The sequence below is a fragment of the Venturia canescens genome, chromosome 11, assembly GCF_019457755.1.
Source record: "Venturia canescens isolate UGA chromosome 11, ASM1945775v1, whole genome shotgun sequence".
NCBI lineage: Eukaryota > Metazoa > Arthropoda > Insecta > Hymenoptera > Ichneumonidae > Venturia > Venturia canescens.
This window is the reverse complement of record NC_057431.1, coordinates 3,107,671-3,125,069: the sequence shown is the minus strand read 5'-3', so window position 1 is coordinate 3,125,069 and position 17,399 is coordinate 3,107,671. Positions and strand designations below refer to the sequence as shown.

Below are 17,399 nucleotides of genomic sequence, written 5' to 3'. Positions count from 1 at the left end.
TTTATCCCACACGCATTTCATAATGTCAAAACTCCGTTTTTTTATACGATGATCGAAAACTGACGCGTGGTTTATATATATATATATATAATATAATATCCATCTGAGCGCGGTCGGGGTACGACTCAAAAGTTAGAAGGCCTAAAATGGTGAACAGGCATTCTGTATAACGCATATATAGATATACAGAGTGCCTGTTCGCTATTTTAGGCCTTCTAACACTTGAGCCTCACCCGCGGTCGGCCTAGCAGCTGGAGGAGCCGACATCGTTGAGCCAATCAGAATGCGTAGAGGCAACAACTCTACTACCACTAACTACGTCAAAACGCGTATACGTATACGTCGAACTCGTGATGTGTCAGTAACTTTTGCATAATCTTGAGCCCGTGCAAAGTTTTTTCTCAGCAATTACGCCACCGATCGTGTTGATTTTGGGCGCAATCGAAAGAGAATTTCTTAATTAGCTGAAAGTTCAATTTTCAAAGCCTCAGATGACTCATAACTTCGGTAATTCAAAAAAATCACTTGCCAATTTTACCCCCACCACGGCGAATCGTTTTATTCAGAGAAAGTATACTCGGCGAGAGCCTCGGGCCAGCAGACGACAGGGCTGTCAATGTACTTGTCCCGAGACTCTACCGAGTCTCTTGATACAGTGCTGCGAGGTCTACAGGGTGTCGAGTTATTCGTCTACCTGGACGACATCGTGGTGTTCGCCAAGTCGCTGGAGGAACACGAAACGAAGGTTCGTCGGCTAATGAATCGTCTGGAGATGGCGAATCTCGTGCTGGAACCCGATAAATGTGAATTCCTGAGGAAAGAGGTCTGTTATCTTGGTCATATCATCGGACGGGAAGGGTTGCGTCCGGATCCCCGTAAAATCGAGGCGGTTAAACATTTTCCGCAGCCAATTACCGCCAAAAATATCAGGCAGTTTCTAGGGCTCGCGGGTTATTACCGGAGATTTATTCGTAATTTTTCCGGTGTCGCCAAACCGCTTTCCGACCTTTTGAAAAAGGGAGCTAAATTCGACTGGGGACCGTCGCAGCGTACGAGCTTCAAACAATTGAGAAAAGCTCTCTACAGCGAACCCATCCTCCAATATCCCGATTTTGACCGTACTTTTGCACTTACCACGGACGCGTCGGATTACGCGGTGGGGGCTGTGTTAAGCCAAGAGCATAACGGCTTTGATTTACCGGTAGCCTATTTTTCTCGCGTGCTCCTTCCGGCCGAGGTGAATTATGGTACGACTGAGAAAGAGTGTCTTGCCGTCATTAAGGCGTTGGATCATTTCCAACCGTATTTGTACGGACGGAAGTTCAGACTCGTATCTGACCACGAGCCTCTTAAATGGATCGGCTCTATGAACGATCCAGGCAAGAGATTGATCAGATGGAGGCTGGCTCTCCAGAATTACGATTACACGTTCGAATATAAGCCTGGAAAGCTGAACGTGAACGCGGATGCTCTTTCACGAAACCCGGTCAAGGAAGAATTTTCCTCAACTGACTCGGACTCCAGCGAATCGGAGAAAGGAGGTAGGCCGACAATGGTACTCCCTATAGATAGCGGGAAACGTCAGCCGAACCCCGAACGCCCCGCGTCTCGGAACTCGAGGCATCACGATACCGTGGTCCGGAGTCCCGTGGCTAGTCGCACCCGACGGCAAACCGCTGGGGCGGGCGCTGCAAATACTCCGAAGTATGCCGAGTCATCGGACTCTAGTGCGGGAGAATGGAGGCGGCCCGTGCTACGCCCGGGTCGCAATCTCCCAACTCTCTCTCTTCCCCCGAAAAGAATATCAAGGGGGCCAAAAAAACCACTAGTGTCAGAGCCTGCGGCTACACCGCCTAGTGAAAACGCGCCGGTGGTAATTGATACCCCGGATACGTATCGCGACGCTCCCGGGAATCTGGTGCTGCTTGATGCGCCTCCGAGCGAATCCGAGGACAGTACTCCTGTCGAGGAGTTGCTCCCAAACCCTCAGCAGCCTGGGAGTCTCAAGGCTACGTTCGAACGATTCGATGAATCCCTACGGGTTCTCGAGGAAAAATTCAGTGACTCCGCAACGGGTTCTGGTTGCGTAGAAATTACTCTCCCTGATCATGTGTCTGATGGTGCTGAAGTTGACGAGGTGACCCAAGAGGTCCTCTCTGAAATGGATCCCATCCAGGGGAGAGACGATAGGGTCTTGTCCCAGCGATTGGAAAAATTATCTCAGCGCTTTCGCGAAGTGCCGGAGAGCGAGCTGCTGCATAGGCTCAGCTTGCCGCGGGCCCATGCGAGCGAGCGAGACAGCGAGGCCGATGATGAGAGTGACGTCATGGAAAACCCTGTGGCGGCTTCAACGCTACTGCACGAGTCCGTCATAGGGAGAGACAGACGCCGCTCCGACTCGCCCCCTCGCCCCTCGCTCGGACCGCCGATCGCCCGTGTCGCAAGTGTGCCTGAGAACCGATCCTCGCCCTCACGCGCATCAGCTGGGAGGGTTTACTCACCCTCGTCTTCCCCCCCCCCCCCCCCGCGTCCCTCCGATACTCCGTCGATCAACCAGACTGTCGCCCGTCGCAGAAAAGGAGGAAGGCGAAAAGCAAAATCCGTTCCAAGAGCCCGGCTCACCACGTGGCCGAGCGTCGCTAAGCAACGCTGACGTCACGAGTGACGCTAGGACTCCGGGGGTCGCGTGCGAGCCGCTGCTAGACCCTTGCTTCGATATATCGGACGCTCCGACTCCTAAAGCTCCTTGTCCGCCTAAAATTGAGACTCGCTCCAACATAGTAGGGGACCGCGAGGGTCTCACGTACAAAAACGATAACTATGTACACTTCATTTCCTCTGACGGCGAATTAATTACTCCGATTAGCAGGCTTTTGCTCGATCTCGGACTAATCGACCCATTCGTCTTGAAAGAGAAAAATCTGTCGGTCGGCCAGATCGCTCTAACGCGGTCCAGACGATACCGGGTTTTCAGTGTCGTTGTTAAGACAAAATATTATGATTGCATCGATCCGGAAAAAATATGGTGCGGGCTTAAGAGTCTGGAGCAGGAATTCACCCGATTGAAGTTGACATCTTTTCGAATTTCCAGGTATGGTGACCTTACAGACGATCTGGCACCCGAAAAGTTTGTCTCGATGGTTCATTCTTTATTCGGAAATAAAGGTATGAGAATCGCGATTTGCTACGGGAAAACCCAGATACCTGCCTCGGAATTAAGGGAGGGAATAATAAGAGAAGCCCATACGAATCTTATAGGTGGACACAAAGGTGTGACCAAGACCTATAGACGAATTCGGGAGCGCTTTTATTGGCCCACCCTTAAGAACGAGGTACAGAATTTTATTCGTTGTTGTAAAGGTTGCCAGGAACAAAAACTCGTGCGCGTAAAGACTCGTGAACCGATGTTAATCACGGACACACCCGTAGATACATTTGACAAAGTGTCTCTTGACACTGTGGGCCCATTGCCTGTTACCCCCCGTGGGAACAGACATATATTAACTATGCAGTGCGGCCTGTCAAAGTATATAATGGCGGAGGCGATTCCCGACTTGAAAGCATCGACTATCGCCGAGGCACTGGTCCGTCGGATATATAATGTTCACGGGGCCCCGCTAGCCATTCTTACGGACCGTGGTGCGTCGTTTACGAGTAGCTTATTGCACGACATTTCTCGTATTTACAAGGTAGCCCATATAACGACTTCGGGTTATCGTCCCCAGACAAATGGCTCCTTGGAACGCAGTCATATTGTTCTAACGGAGTACATTAAGCACTACGTGAATAGCTGCGATGAATGGGATCGGTACCTGGGCTATGCGGAATTCTCGTACAACACCAGCGTGCATGAGGCGACCAATTTTACGCCGTACGAGGTTGTACACGGAAAAATTGCTAGGCAGCCTAGTGAATTCCCGTCGGGCGAGAATCTGGCAACGTACAACGCGTTCGTGTCTGGCCTAATAAAACGGCTGAGTGAGATTCGAGAAATCGCAGGTGATAATTTAAACCGTGCCAAAGAACGCGCTAAAGGCTATTATGATCGTAAAAGCCATCCTTTCACGGGTAGAGTCGGTGATTCAGTCTACGTCCTAAAAGAACCGAAAAAGGGAAAGTTCGATAAACAATATCATGGCCCTTATATTATCAAGTCTATTACCGACAAACATAATGTTATCCTCGAGACAACCACCGGCGAGCGATTCGCGAAACACGTCGATAAAGTAAAAATCGCATACGTTTAGCCGAAACTATATTGCTGGTCGTTGTGCCGAGGAATGTATGTGATAAATTTAATGCATGAAAATTCCCTTTAAATAACAGCGTAAAGATGGTAGGACAAGCGTGCCTGTTGCTTCTCTTCGTCGGAGTATCTTCTCTAGAATCATCACCGGAGAGTTTATACCAAATCAACAAATTCGACAGTAATGCGGGCCTGTATTACGAACATGAGGGCCCCATGCAGCTGCAGCGCGCAGACTGGCGAATCACCCTTCACATAGATTACTACAAATTCATTTCGGCAGTTCCGAATGAGCGTGCAAATATCGACAGAGTCGACAAGGAATGCCAATGCTACAACAGTCGCTTCGGGTGCGAGCAGCTGCTTCGAAAGGCCTATATATTAGCGCGGCAGGATCGCGCTCATGATATAGTTGCCGAGCTCTGGGCAATCACTGGGCGTCAAGATCTACGCGTCGCTACTCCACCATTGAAGTCGATAAAAAAACGTGCTGTCCCGTTCGGATTCGTTGGGAGTATCAGTAAGTCTCTCTTTGGTACTGCGACGGAGGACGACGCCGCATATCTGTCCAGCCAAATCGATCGGTTGTTCGAGGACCAAAAGCGGACAATACACCTCCGTAATAAACAAATGCATATTGTCGAATCCAAATTACAGGAATTACATCAGGAGCACGTTGCGGAAGTCCAGCGCGTGAGAGATGTATACCGTTTCGTGGCAGAGATGCACGCGGAGCTGCGCGCACTTGCAAACCTAACAACAATCGCGCACTACAACCTTACAATAATCAATTACGGGAATCGCGTTGTTAACCAGATCGAAAACTACATCCGCGTGGGCGAAAAGTATATCTCGATTATTGGCTCCGCGATTAATGGTCGGTTCGATCCTAGCGCGATTTCAAGATCTCAGCTCCTCGATATCGCACATGAAGCTCAAACGCATAGTGGTGGATTGGAATTCCCGTACCCGTTATCGTACTTGCGACCTGAAAACCTCGTACATTTAGCACGAGTGGATGTGTTGTCTCGAGAAGCACGGGTAATCATCATCGTCCACATACCACTTTTGGACCACTCGGTATATGATCTTTACCGCATCATGCCGTGGCCGGTGCCCCAACGTTTCCAGAACGGAAGTGGCTCGGCCAGCGTAGCCCCCGCTTCCCCCTACATCGCCCTTGCCCGAGATCGACGGACTTTCTTCCTCGCGGACAGGGAGTACGTAGTGCAATGCAAGATAAGTGGGGAGCGCCGACTTTGCTCGGGGGGAATTCCGGTGTATGACGTCACCGCGGACGTGTGCGAGCTTCGAATGCTCCTAAACCCATCTCGGGAGACCCTGCGTACGTGTGATATCCGCCTACATAGCAGCCCGCTCGAATATTGGAGCTATCTACCTACACACGGTGGCTGGCTATTCTCCATCACGAATACCATCAAACTCCGTATTGCTTGTCTACACGGTCCCATGCAGGAAATCCCGATGAGCGGGATGGGTATATTACAACTGGAAACGAACTGTGTGGGTCCTACACCGACGACGACACTTTCGAGCCTACGGACGTACACCAGCAAAAATATATATTATTATGATCCGGGCATCACGCTGAATATTTCGTCGGTCGCTCCTACGTTGGACCAGCACAGCTTCGTTCCCGGCCTCGGACCGTCGTTTACGCTGAGCGATAAGGAGAGCGCGGCGAGCGGTAACCTGATCCCGGCCGATAAGGCCGGGGAGTCTTTGCTCGCCGTGGAGAAAGAACTGAAGAATATCGGCATGCATAAGAGAGAGAAAGAAAAACAGCAGTTTCTCACTCTTACGAGTTTCTTTAGTCAAGCTGGCTTGCTGGCCCTATTCATCATATATATTACGAGAAGCTGGCTGTCCTGCTTGCTCTTAGGAGTATGGAAGCGACTGAGCTGCCGCGGAAGGAAACCGTCACCAAGGGCAACGCATGCTTTTCTCTCAGCGCCAAATCTTAGCCTCTCGACACGTGTCGATGGTCAAGACGGAGGGGGGAGCTCGACGCCGAATACTCATCGTCGAGCCGAGCTTCACAATAGTATGCCCTGTATACTATATACCCCTCCCCGCCACGTCCCTCGTCAGGAACTGTGTGCATAGCCGAGCGAAGAAAGAAAGATTCATTGTCGTTTGAGCACTCGTGCTAACAGGACGTCCATTCCAATTTCAATTCAATTCCGGCATACTCAGAGGACTAGCTATTCACGTGTGTGACTAAAAAGTGGGTGTTAGTTAACCGTTTAAAAAAAAGAAAAAAAAAGGGGAAAATGCAGGCTATTGTCGAGCGTTACGTACGTCGTCGCGAGTGCCCGGTGTGTGTGTTGCCCATAGTGGAGTGCTGCGATCTGTTCATGTGCCTCGCTGCATTTCGCCAGCAGCGGAGTGGCGACGGGTTGCCCGACTGGTGTCCCCTATGTGATACGGCGGGGGACGATGACCACCTCCGCGCGTGTTTTCGCAAGTTCCGATTATTCGTATATTTGGAGGCGAAACATCAGCCGGAGGTGCGGAAACACGCGGGGACAACCCAGGATACCGAGTATGAGGCCGCTGCCTCGGTGGTGGACGCCATACCCGCGGCGCGACAATTCGTAATAACTCGCCGGCCCACACCGGCGCCCGAATCCGCGACCACGGGTCCGCCGCACGAGGGGTCGTCATCTCGGCGAATACCCCCCGGCGTGGAAATGCGGCTTGAAGGGAGAAAGGTTACTCCCATCGGACCTTCCAACCCCCGCACGCCTTCGCAGTGTCCAGTGTGCGAAAAAATTCGAGGTTGTCCGGGAGTAGCGGCATGCTTGGAGACGAGCATCGCCCGGACCGGCAGGAGGAAAGGCAAGGTGGCCTGCCCCCTGTGCGGGTTATACGTACAGGGGGAAGCGTACGCGAGGCACGCGGGCGGCTGCCTTACGCGATGGGAGGCCAGGGGTCAAGCCACGCAGTCGGCGCCCCGAAGCTCGAGCGAGCCCCCACCAGCACGCGCGAGCGCCTGTAAAACTGCTCGCCCGTCAACATCCGCGAGCGCCTGTGCTACCGCCCGCCCGTCCGACACCTCAAGCGCCAGCGGGAGCGTTCGCCGACCCGACTCACGGTCGGTAACTCCAACTGCGCCGGCCATAGCAACGCGGGAACGGACAGCGACGGTAACCGCCCAGCGCTTACCGACACCGACAACAGCCCCCGCGCCCGCTACTAGCACGTCGCGCATGGAGCAGCTGGGCGAGCTGCTCCTCAACGCTATGAATAACGAGGATGGTCCGAGCACGGCCGAGCTCGGGCAGCTGACGGCCGTACTCCTTCGGAAAATGCGGTTGGATAAACAATAAGCCGCGCTCTCTCCCGGTCGATCATTTTTGTTCGTATCTAACAATTTTTTTTTCTTCCTCTCCTTTTATTATGGGCAAACAATATGGTTTTTCTTTTTCTTCTTATTTGGGATTTTGAATCTAGTTTTAATTTGTCTCAACACTATGTTTTTTTTTTTTGAAACGTAAGAATGAGATTATTATAAGATTTTCACAAAAAAAAAATATATTATATTCGTCGAGGGCGCCGAAAGGCCCCTAGGGGGGGGTGGGTGTCACGTCTCGCGTGCCACGTTAATACGCGAGTCGTGACGACGTGCTCTTCTGATCACTCGTGACTTGGCGACGGAGCGCCCTTGGGTGACCTCTGTGCGTTGCCTCGTGTCGCCGCGAGCGGATGGCTGCGGAATCCGCGCGATCAGCATCGCCTGATCGCGAGGTCCGAAGGCCGTACCCGAGTGGACGAGCGAAACCGCTGATACGCCGAAAATCCCTGTCACGACGATCGCTTTCGAGCTGTCGTCGCCGTGGCAAGGATTTTCATAAAGTAGTTCCGATTGCTCGCTACAGACTCTCGGTCGTCCACTTGGATAACTCCGTAATTCAGCAAGCTCGCGGCGGGGTAGTAAACCCTGGTAAAATAGTACAGGTGAACCGCACAGAGGACATAAGTCTGGGTTCCGTCAACAAGCGCGAAGTGAACAACACAGTGCCCCTTGATTCACGAACGTTTCTTAAATTAGTTCTTTTGCCTTCTTAAAATATTTGTTCGAAGTGTGTGTGAGTGTGTTTAGGAGTGTCGGCGGAAGAATTGTTTCCGCCAGTAATCGTAAGTCGAATTCATCATTGTAACTTTCACCATTGTAACTTTCACCATTGTAACTCAAAATTGTAACTTGAACCATTCTCTTTTCGTCAATCAATTATAATTTAATTCTCGTTCCAAAATTGTGTCTCTGCGTTTTATTCCAATCCTTGAGCGATCCCGTCAATCTTCTCCGGGGCCCGTATGGGACCAAATAGGCGTATTAAACATTTCTTTGACTCTGCTAAAACTTATTCTGGTCGTCAATTAATTATCAACATCATTAAGTATATTGGAGAAATCCTGCAGCTTCTCTGCAGGTTGGTGGCAGCGCAACTACCCCTTTTCTTACAACAAATTCCTTTATTCTCAAATGGCCTTTCCCATTGTTCGTCCCCTCTGGACGTAACATATGTTGAGTATTTCCACTTTGCAAACTACAAATATGGAATTATTATAAAAAAAATTCATTCGAATAAGTCTACTGTTGCTCAGTTTTGGATGCGATCAAATATAATGCCAACCAACATCCCCAGAAACTTACAGAATTGCTGAATGCAATGTGCGCTATGTCATTTTAATGTAACATCATGACTTTTAACAACTTTTCATTATAATGCTGTAAATTCGGATCATTGACATACTGCAAAAATCTGCAAACTATACAATTTAAATACTGTGCCATTCATTTTACATTTTGACTCTAACTGTACCATATATATGAAGTAAAAAATTGATTATAAAAGTCTTCAGTTGCTCATTTATGGATAGATTTGAAATTGCTGTCTTCGAAGCTCATTGCGCAGATACATTGACTCTGAAATTTCTGATGATAAATATATATGCGACGGATCACCCCTTACCCTTGATTATGGTAATATGTAATGGAACTTGGTTCGGCAAGGTTTTAAGTGTTCCTTTTCAAATAGTATTGAAGTTTGTATGACTGATACACAGCGAATACTTCCAAACTTTGATATTTCTGTGTTGCAGCATGTGTGCCAATCATTCAAATCATTTACTCCAACCATATCATGTAATCTAGAAAATTTATCACAAAAGTCTTCCGCTTTTCTAAATACTTCAATTTTCCTTTTTCTACTCCATTGTGAGTTTTCGAATTTCTAAATTCATTTCTGAATTGTCCTGAAATGGATTTCCTCCAAAACCAATGCAGGTACCTTAAACGTCTTTGAATTCTGTTGCTCCGTTGAATTAAGTTCGCTTAGTTTTTTTGCTGCTTTGAGTTCTGGCATAATAAATGTTAAAAGTTTTCGGGTACTTTTTTTCAGCAACTATCAAACTGTGGATAATTGGACTTCAGCGGCCACTTGCAAACTTTGGAAATATATTTCACTTGGGGCACATTTTGGATGAGATGAAATCTCTAGATTCAGAATGCAAAAGCGACATTTAAAGTGGGCAAATCTGTTGGATTTTCCGTGTTCTTTCATTTGAATTTTGAAGAAAAGGGATAAATAAAATCTGTTCTATTAAGGATATCTTTACGTCAGTTCTTTCTTCGTTCAAAGACTTGGGAAAAATTGCCAAAGGCCAAGGACAGACCGGTGACAAAATATTTCCAGTACAATTTTGCCGAAAAATAGATCTTTTATCGCGGAAACCAACGTTATAAGCCGAAAATCATATTACAGCCCACGAGACGCATTTCTTCACTCTTTCGGGTTCCTATTACACAAAACATATGAGAAGATAAGGGGGAAAATCACCAACGTGGAAGAAAAAACCAGTGCCGAAATATTTCCAGTACAATTTTGACGAAAAATAGGTCCTTTTTTGTGGAAACCAACGTTATAAGCCGAAAATCATATCTCGGCCCCCGACCCGCTTTCTACAATTCTCTTGGGTTCCCAATAAGCATAGCATATTAGAGTAGAAGAAAAAAAATAGCCCAAGTCCATGGACAGACCTGTGACGGAATATTTTCTGTACAATGGTGACGAGAAATTTGTTGTTTTTCGTGGAAACCAACGTTATAGGCCGAAAATCATATTACGGCCCACAACACGCATTTCTTCATGCTCTTGGGTTCCCAATAGACAAAACATATTAGAAGATAAGGAGAAAAATCACCAAAGTCCAAGACCAAACCAGTGCCTAAATATTTTCAGTACAATTTTGAAGAAAAATTGGTCTTTTACGTGGAAACCAACATTATAAACCGAAATTAATTTCTCGGGCCTCGTCCCGGATTCCTCCATGCTGTTGAGTTCCTAATAGGCATAACATATTAGAGTATGAGGAAAAAAATCGCCAAAGTTCAAGGGCAGACTTGTGACGAAATATTTTCACTACAATTTTTACGAAAAATTGGTTTTCTATGGTGGAAACCAACTTTATAAGCCGAACATCATACCTAGGGAAAATAAGATTGTGAAAAGTACATTGATGGTACCTTATTTCCTGATAATTTCATGAAAAAGATTGTCCCATAAAAAAATGTTCGTATGAGAATGTAATCTATAAAAATGTACTAAGCAAATAATTCATAGAAATTTAAACTAAAATCCTATAACTGTCATAACATAAATGAGGAACTTTTGAGAAAATCGAAATATTTTCAGTACAATTTCGACGAAAAATAAGTCTTTTTTCGTGAAAACCAACGTTATACGCCGGAAATTATAAACAATTCATAGAAATTTAAACTAAAATATTAGTCATCTGAGCATAAATAAGGATCTTTTGAAAAAAAAGACGTGATATCAAACCATAAACTTCCCCTAGGGAAAAGAAAGGTTGGGACAAGTACATTGATGGTCCCTCGTTTGCTGATAATTCCACCCATAAAAAAAACTTTAAACAAAATTTTTTTTTAATTGTAAAAAAAATTAATTCATAAAAAAAAACAGAACAATTCGAAAAAAATTTTACAGATCTTGAAAAAACGTTATATTAAAAAAACCTAATCTGCATCTATTTTTTAACGTGTCAAAAGAATCAAATAACAAGTAAAAAATAATAAACCGAACAATCGCCCTTGAAATCATTTTGGAAATCGATGCCTCATTCTTCTTATTTGATTCGAACAGCTAAATCAATTGAAAAAAATTCCATCTAATTTACGTGCAACATTAAAATTTATTATATCAATTCGAGGCCAAGTATTTTCTAATGATTTGAAAAAGTTACCACTTGAGTTACGTGCAGCACTAAAATTTATGATATCAATCGGTGGACAAGTATTTTATTAGTAACTGCAAATTTTGACATTATTGAATTGTTCTAAGAAGCTTTCAAATCCAAAAGAATCACATGCAAGCTAGTCATTTCTTACTCTATGGTGGCAGAGACTTATAAGAAAATCGATTCTTCTCAGACTTTCAGGATCCTCTGGTATTATTCACAAAATTCGACGTCGATTGGATCGATCCAAATTATGTTTAAATATGTGTTAAAAGTACTTGTCCGGCCCATCACTTTCCGTTCAAATTGTTTATCCAAATAAAAATCAGGTCTTGTCTAGAACTGATGAGTCACAAGTATTCATGCAGAGGGAATTGAGAGAATGATCTTCAAGTAATTGTTACTTAATTGCACAAATTTAATAAAAAACGGAAACAAATTGTTCCGCAATATACAAGGGATATTATTCTGCATCTACAAATGAAAAAAATTGTATATAATATATATGTTCAAGCTTCCAAAATAACTCTCCAGTTTATATTCAATGATGGCAATTTTTACTTCCCACTTATTCTTCCAGCGAACGAATTCCATTCAGAATAAGAACTAACTTATACTATATTATTAAGCGCATTAAACTAATAATGAATCGCATTTTAACAAATTTTTGACCAGATTCTGCCGTACGATTTCGTTTTTTATGATTGATTTTTTATTGAATGAATAGTGATGGGCCGGACAAGTACTTTTAACTCATATTTAAACATAATTTGTATCGATCCAATCGACGTCGAATATTGTGAATAATATCAGAAGCTCCTGAAAGTCTGAAAAGAATCGATTTTCTTATAAGTCTTTGCCACCATAGAGTAAGAAATGGCTAGCTTGCATGTGATTTTTTGGATTTAAAAGCTTCTTAGAACAATTCCATAATGTTGAAATTTGGAGTTACTCATAAATTACTTGTCCTTCGATTGATATCATAAATTTTAGTGCTGCACGTAACTCAAGTGGTAACTTTTTCAAATCATTAGAAAATACTTGGCCTCGAATTGATATAATAAATTTTAATGCTGCACATAAATTAGATAGAATTTTTTTCAATTGATTTAGCTGTTCAAATCAAATAAGAAGAATGAGGCATCGGTTTCCAAAATGATTTCAAGCGCGATTTTTCGGTTTTTTATTTTTTACTTATTATTTTTTCAAGATTTGTGAAAATTTTTTCGAATTGTTCTATATTTTTTTTTATAAAATCATTTTTTTGACAATTTAAAAAGAAAATATTTTTAAAGTTTTTTTCATGGATGTATATATATACTAATAAAATACTTATCCTCCGATTGATGCCATAAATTGTAGTGCTGCACATAACTCAGATGGTAACTTTTTTGATTCACTGGAACTTTCTTAAGTTCAGGGTGATTCCTGTAAGAATGAATTTCTCACGTCCTATTTGAATTATTTTTTTCCTTTACAATATAATTACAGATTTCTATTTTTTTTAATATAATATTTTTTCATGATTTGTGAAAGCTTTTCTTAATTGTTTTGTTGAAATTATTTACAGTTGGTTTCGTAATTTTTTTTACATACCATTATGTTTTGAATTTTTTTCCACTCGTCATCCGATGTACTCGTCACTTTTGCATTTATTTGACCACGTTTTGTTCCTTTGAACCAAACGTTTTTCACGCATTACCATGATTTAACAGTAGGGAATGACCCGAGTGCAATCCCACATATCACTGGCATAACAATATGTTCAAAACTCATGCTCTTATTCGACCAAAATTTTGATAGAATACTCTACAGAAATATATTTTTGGAAAATACCGTTTAATTCTCACTGTCTATACTTCAGAAAAGTCCATTCCTCATTAACTAACTTAACAAAATTATCCAAAATAAGTAAATTTTTGGCAGTATTACGATATCTGTGGCCCCAAGTTTTGACTATGTAGTCTTTATATTTGGCCCGAAATAAGACTTTTTTCAAGAGTGACAAAAATCGAAATTTGGCCTTTTAAGGGGTGAAACAGGGGGTTGAAAGTTTTTTATTTTTTTTTTTTATTAATTTTTTCCACTTGTATACCTTCTCGGTTTTTACGTTCTCCCCCCTTGTCCCCATTCCACATTTTTTTTTCCCCCGCCCGTTGCGGCTGCAGCCGACTTACTCCCCACTGTATCGCATTTGCCGTGAGCGAAGGGAAACTGCAGAAAACCTTGCCGATACAGCCGGTACTTGGTTGATCCTCTCGGATGGCAGTGCGAGTACGCTCAGCGCCCCCACCAGAGGTGCTCAAACATGCACCTCCTCTACTGTGGTACATTGCGCCAGCCAGTGCATGGCTAGAGGGCCATCACCGCACGATGAAACCGTCCACGGGAGGCCCCCGAAGCCGTACACCGACCGCACATGCATCACAGAGAGGTGTTTGGCCGTGGATTTATCAAGGTGGAGTCCGAACCACCCGGGATCACAGTAGAAAACACTTGAAAATATTTTCAATTTTCATTGGTGTTTGGCCGGGATTCGAACCCGGGACCCGCAGATTGCGGGCCCGAGTCCTTGTCCATCAGACCAACCGCTCTCCCCAGGGGGTTGAAAGTTGAAGCATTATAATGTTTGTGGTCCCTAATTCTGACGATACAGCGTCTATATTCCATCGAAAATCAGACTTTTTTTTATTTACTCAAGATCCAAGTTCGACCATTAAGGGGGTGATAGAGTGGTTTAAAAATTGCAGCGTTTTTATAATGCATGTTATTTGTGGTCGCTAATTCTGACCATGCAAACTTTTTTAAACAAAGATAATCGGAACTCGGCCTTTGAGGGGGGAAAATGAGAGACATGAAGTTTGCGTATTATATTATTTGGGGTACCTAAATTGTTTTAAAAAAATTTGCAAATTAAATGTGTTCTTTCGGGGGCTCTGCCCCGCGGGGGGTTTCGCCCCCCCCCCCCCGACCCCCCGTTGATGGTTGCATTTGCGGATATAGTTCCGAAAGGGACACTTCGATTTGAACACCCAGCTTTTGCAAAAACACACATAAAAAAGAGGTTAAAACAAGATCACACCTAAAATTTCAACCGCGGCAAATGTTTTTTAAAATTTTTATCACCATTTTTGTGTGGCGAGTTTTGAGCACTTTCAATGTATGTGCGGAATCGTTGGGTGGGTCTGGAGCACCTTCGATGTGTGTGCGGAATCGTTGGGTGGGTTTGAAGCACCTTTGATGTGTGTGCGGAATCGTTGAGTGGGTTTGGAGCACCTTCGATGTGTGTGCGGAATTGTTGGGTGGGTCTGAAGCACCTTCGATGTGTGTGCGAAATCGTTGAGTGGGTTTGGAGCACCTTCGATGTGTGTGCGGAATTGTTGGGTGGGTCTGAAGCACCTTCGATGTGTGTGCGGAATCGTTGGGTGGGTCTGCAACACCTTCGATAAGTTCCAAATAACTGCCGAACACTTTTTAAATTACTCATATATTCTAGAATATAAACGTCGAATTTCAAGAAAATCTGCCAAAAAATACTTTCTTTTAGAAAAAATTTAAAATCTCTGTTTCACCCGCTTAAAAGCCGAATTTCGATTTTTTTTACTCTTTAAAAAAGTCTTATTTCGGGCCAAATATGAAGACTACATGGCCAAAACTTGGGGCCACAGATATCGTAATATCCCCAAATTTTTCTTTACCGATTAAAAATTATGAAAAAAAACAACAAAATATACATTAATGCTGAAATTTGTTGTAGCACCAAAGAAACGTGCAAGCACAAAACCAGTGAGAGTTTTCGTTTCCGGTTGTTCCTATTGGATTGGTTTCCAGCCTTCAACATGGTCTAAAGCGAGGAAATCCTGTGAATTGATGAATGCCTCGTTAGTTGCGCTGGATTCACCAGAAAAAATATCTCACATGATCAGTTTGATGGTGGACAACAAAGCAGGTTTTGTTTGAGCTTGAAATATTATCACAAAAACTGTATGATCGGAACTAGTTGGAAAGGGCTTTTGATAGCGAGTTATAGATTTTTCTAACAATTTTTTTGTTCTCAAGTGTTGTTATGATTGAAAAAAGGAAGTGTTTTCATCTTTGCTTTGATTTTCAAGGCAACACATCAAAGGATGACTAACTAATGATAAAAAAGAGTACCTTTTCATTAAATAGGTAAAATAATCCTAAGAAACGTTTTCCTTCAACTTGCATGTGTTTTTATTTGCATACTTTTGCGTGCTTCTATAATACAGTTCCCCTCCAACAAACTGATTCTTCTCTATATATGCAAGTTTTTCTCCTACCTTCAATTTTCATACCTTCTTTACATTCTTCTTTATTATGCTTTAAACCCACTAATCTCTCCCTACCTTCATCTTGTCCTTTTTTTTAACTTCCTTCTTCCATCTTTTCCCTTTTTCCATTATCTTTTGTCTACGATGAAGCTTGTTTTTATTTGTCCATCATATTTTTTATTTGCGAATGCCCCTTACTTTTCTAACTTATGTGTATTTTGAACGGCAGGGTGTCAGTTGGACCCCGTGTAATTTTCCATCGTGGCATTTGCCCCGTTTCATTCTCCACTGTAAAACTCTCCTACTGTGGCAATTGGACACCGTGGCAAATGCCCAACCGTGCATTTACCCCGTAGGGCTATTGACCACCGCAGCAGTTCGACATTTCCCCGATGCTCGCGTATTCCCACTTTTCACACCATCAGGCTCAGCCGTCCTCACCATGCTCGATATGCCTTCGTTATAACTCCCCTCTGCTGTGGCAATTAGACATCGTGGCAAATGCCCAACCGTGCATATGCCCCGTAGGGCTATTAGCCATCGTAGCATTTCGACATTTTCCCAACTCTTAGATGTCCAAATTCCCTATCAGCTGTACTTTCCCAATAGAATCATCCGTACCCGACAAAAAACTTACCAGCTAGTAAATTTATCTATTCACGACTACTACAAACGAATCAAATATTCACAATTTAAAAAGGAGATACAAATTAGAATATTTTTAAATACAATGTTTTTTCAAGATTTGTAAAATTTTTTTCGAATTATTCTATTAAAATTATTAACAGTTGATTTTATAATTTTTATAATGGAATTTTCAGTACATTTTTCGTGATGTGATCAAGAAACAAGGGACCATCAATATACTTGCCCAACCTTTTTTTCCCGAAGGGAATTTTGAAGGTTTTATATCACGACTTTTTTCTCAAAAGTTCTGCAATCTTGTTTTTCGGGTTACATCAAGCTGAGCTAACCATGCACAATCACGCTGAGTTCAAGAAGAAATGAAAACTATATACTCTCTGATCAGAAAATTGAAAATTTGATTAAAGCAATCTTTTAACTTTTCACTATTTGTTTTGCAAAATTGAGAAAAAAATTGGCTATTAGTAGGCAAGAGGAAGGAGTAATATTCAAAAAATTCTCTTTTATCTCATGTAACTTGCTGTTGATGAACTCAAGAACAAAAATCAACTCATTTTTTTCAAATTATAAATTAAACGCCGTATTATGACAAATAATTATAGTCAACAATTTAAACCCTAGATGTTTGTTTTGTGTATCCAATGCTTAAAATTCAATTCAAAACTCTCATTAACGTTGAAAATACCCCCATAATCGGTATATTAGTGGATAATATCATTCACTAATATTGCAGGGCTGTCATGTATTTGAATATTTTTCACGGTTTAAAATAATTTTCATTGCAAGATTTGAGAATATTTGTTTACATTTTTCGAAATATAATTCGAAAATGGGCGATCATCAATGTACTTGTCGAAATTTTTTTTCTCCAAGAGAAGATTTTTGCGGCTTGATATCAAATCTTTTTTCTGCGGTAGTTCTAAACATTTATT

At 43.2% G+C, this 17,399-nt stretch overlaps 1 protein-coding gene across 1 annotated transcript in view; it reads left to right on the top strand.

Moving 5' to 3' along the window:
- LOC122418346 (uncharacterized) overlaps window positions 1-16,288 on the top strand; it is a 90,887-nt gene extending 74,599 nt beyond the window's left edge. Inside the window, exons 5-6 of the mRNA XM_043432492.1 lie at window positions 15,296-15,484; window positions 16,052-16,288. Coding sequence (XP_043288427.1) covers window positions 15,296-15,484; window positions 16,052-16,288 — 426 coding nt within the window. The remainder of the gene's footprint in view (window positions 1-15,295; window positions 15,485-16,051) is intronic.
- Window positions 16,289-17,399: the final 1,111 nt, after the last annotated feature.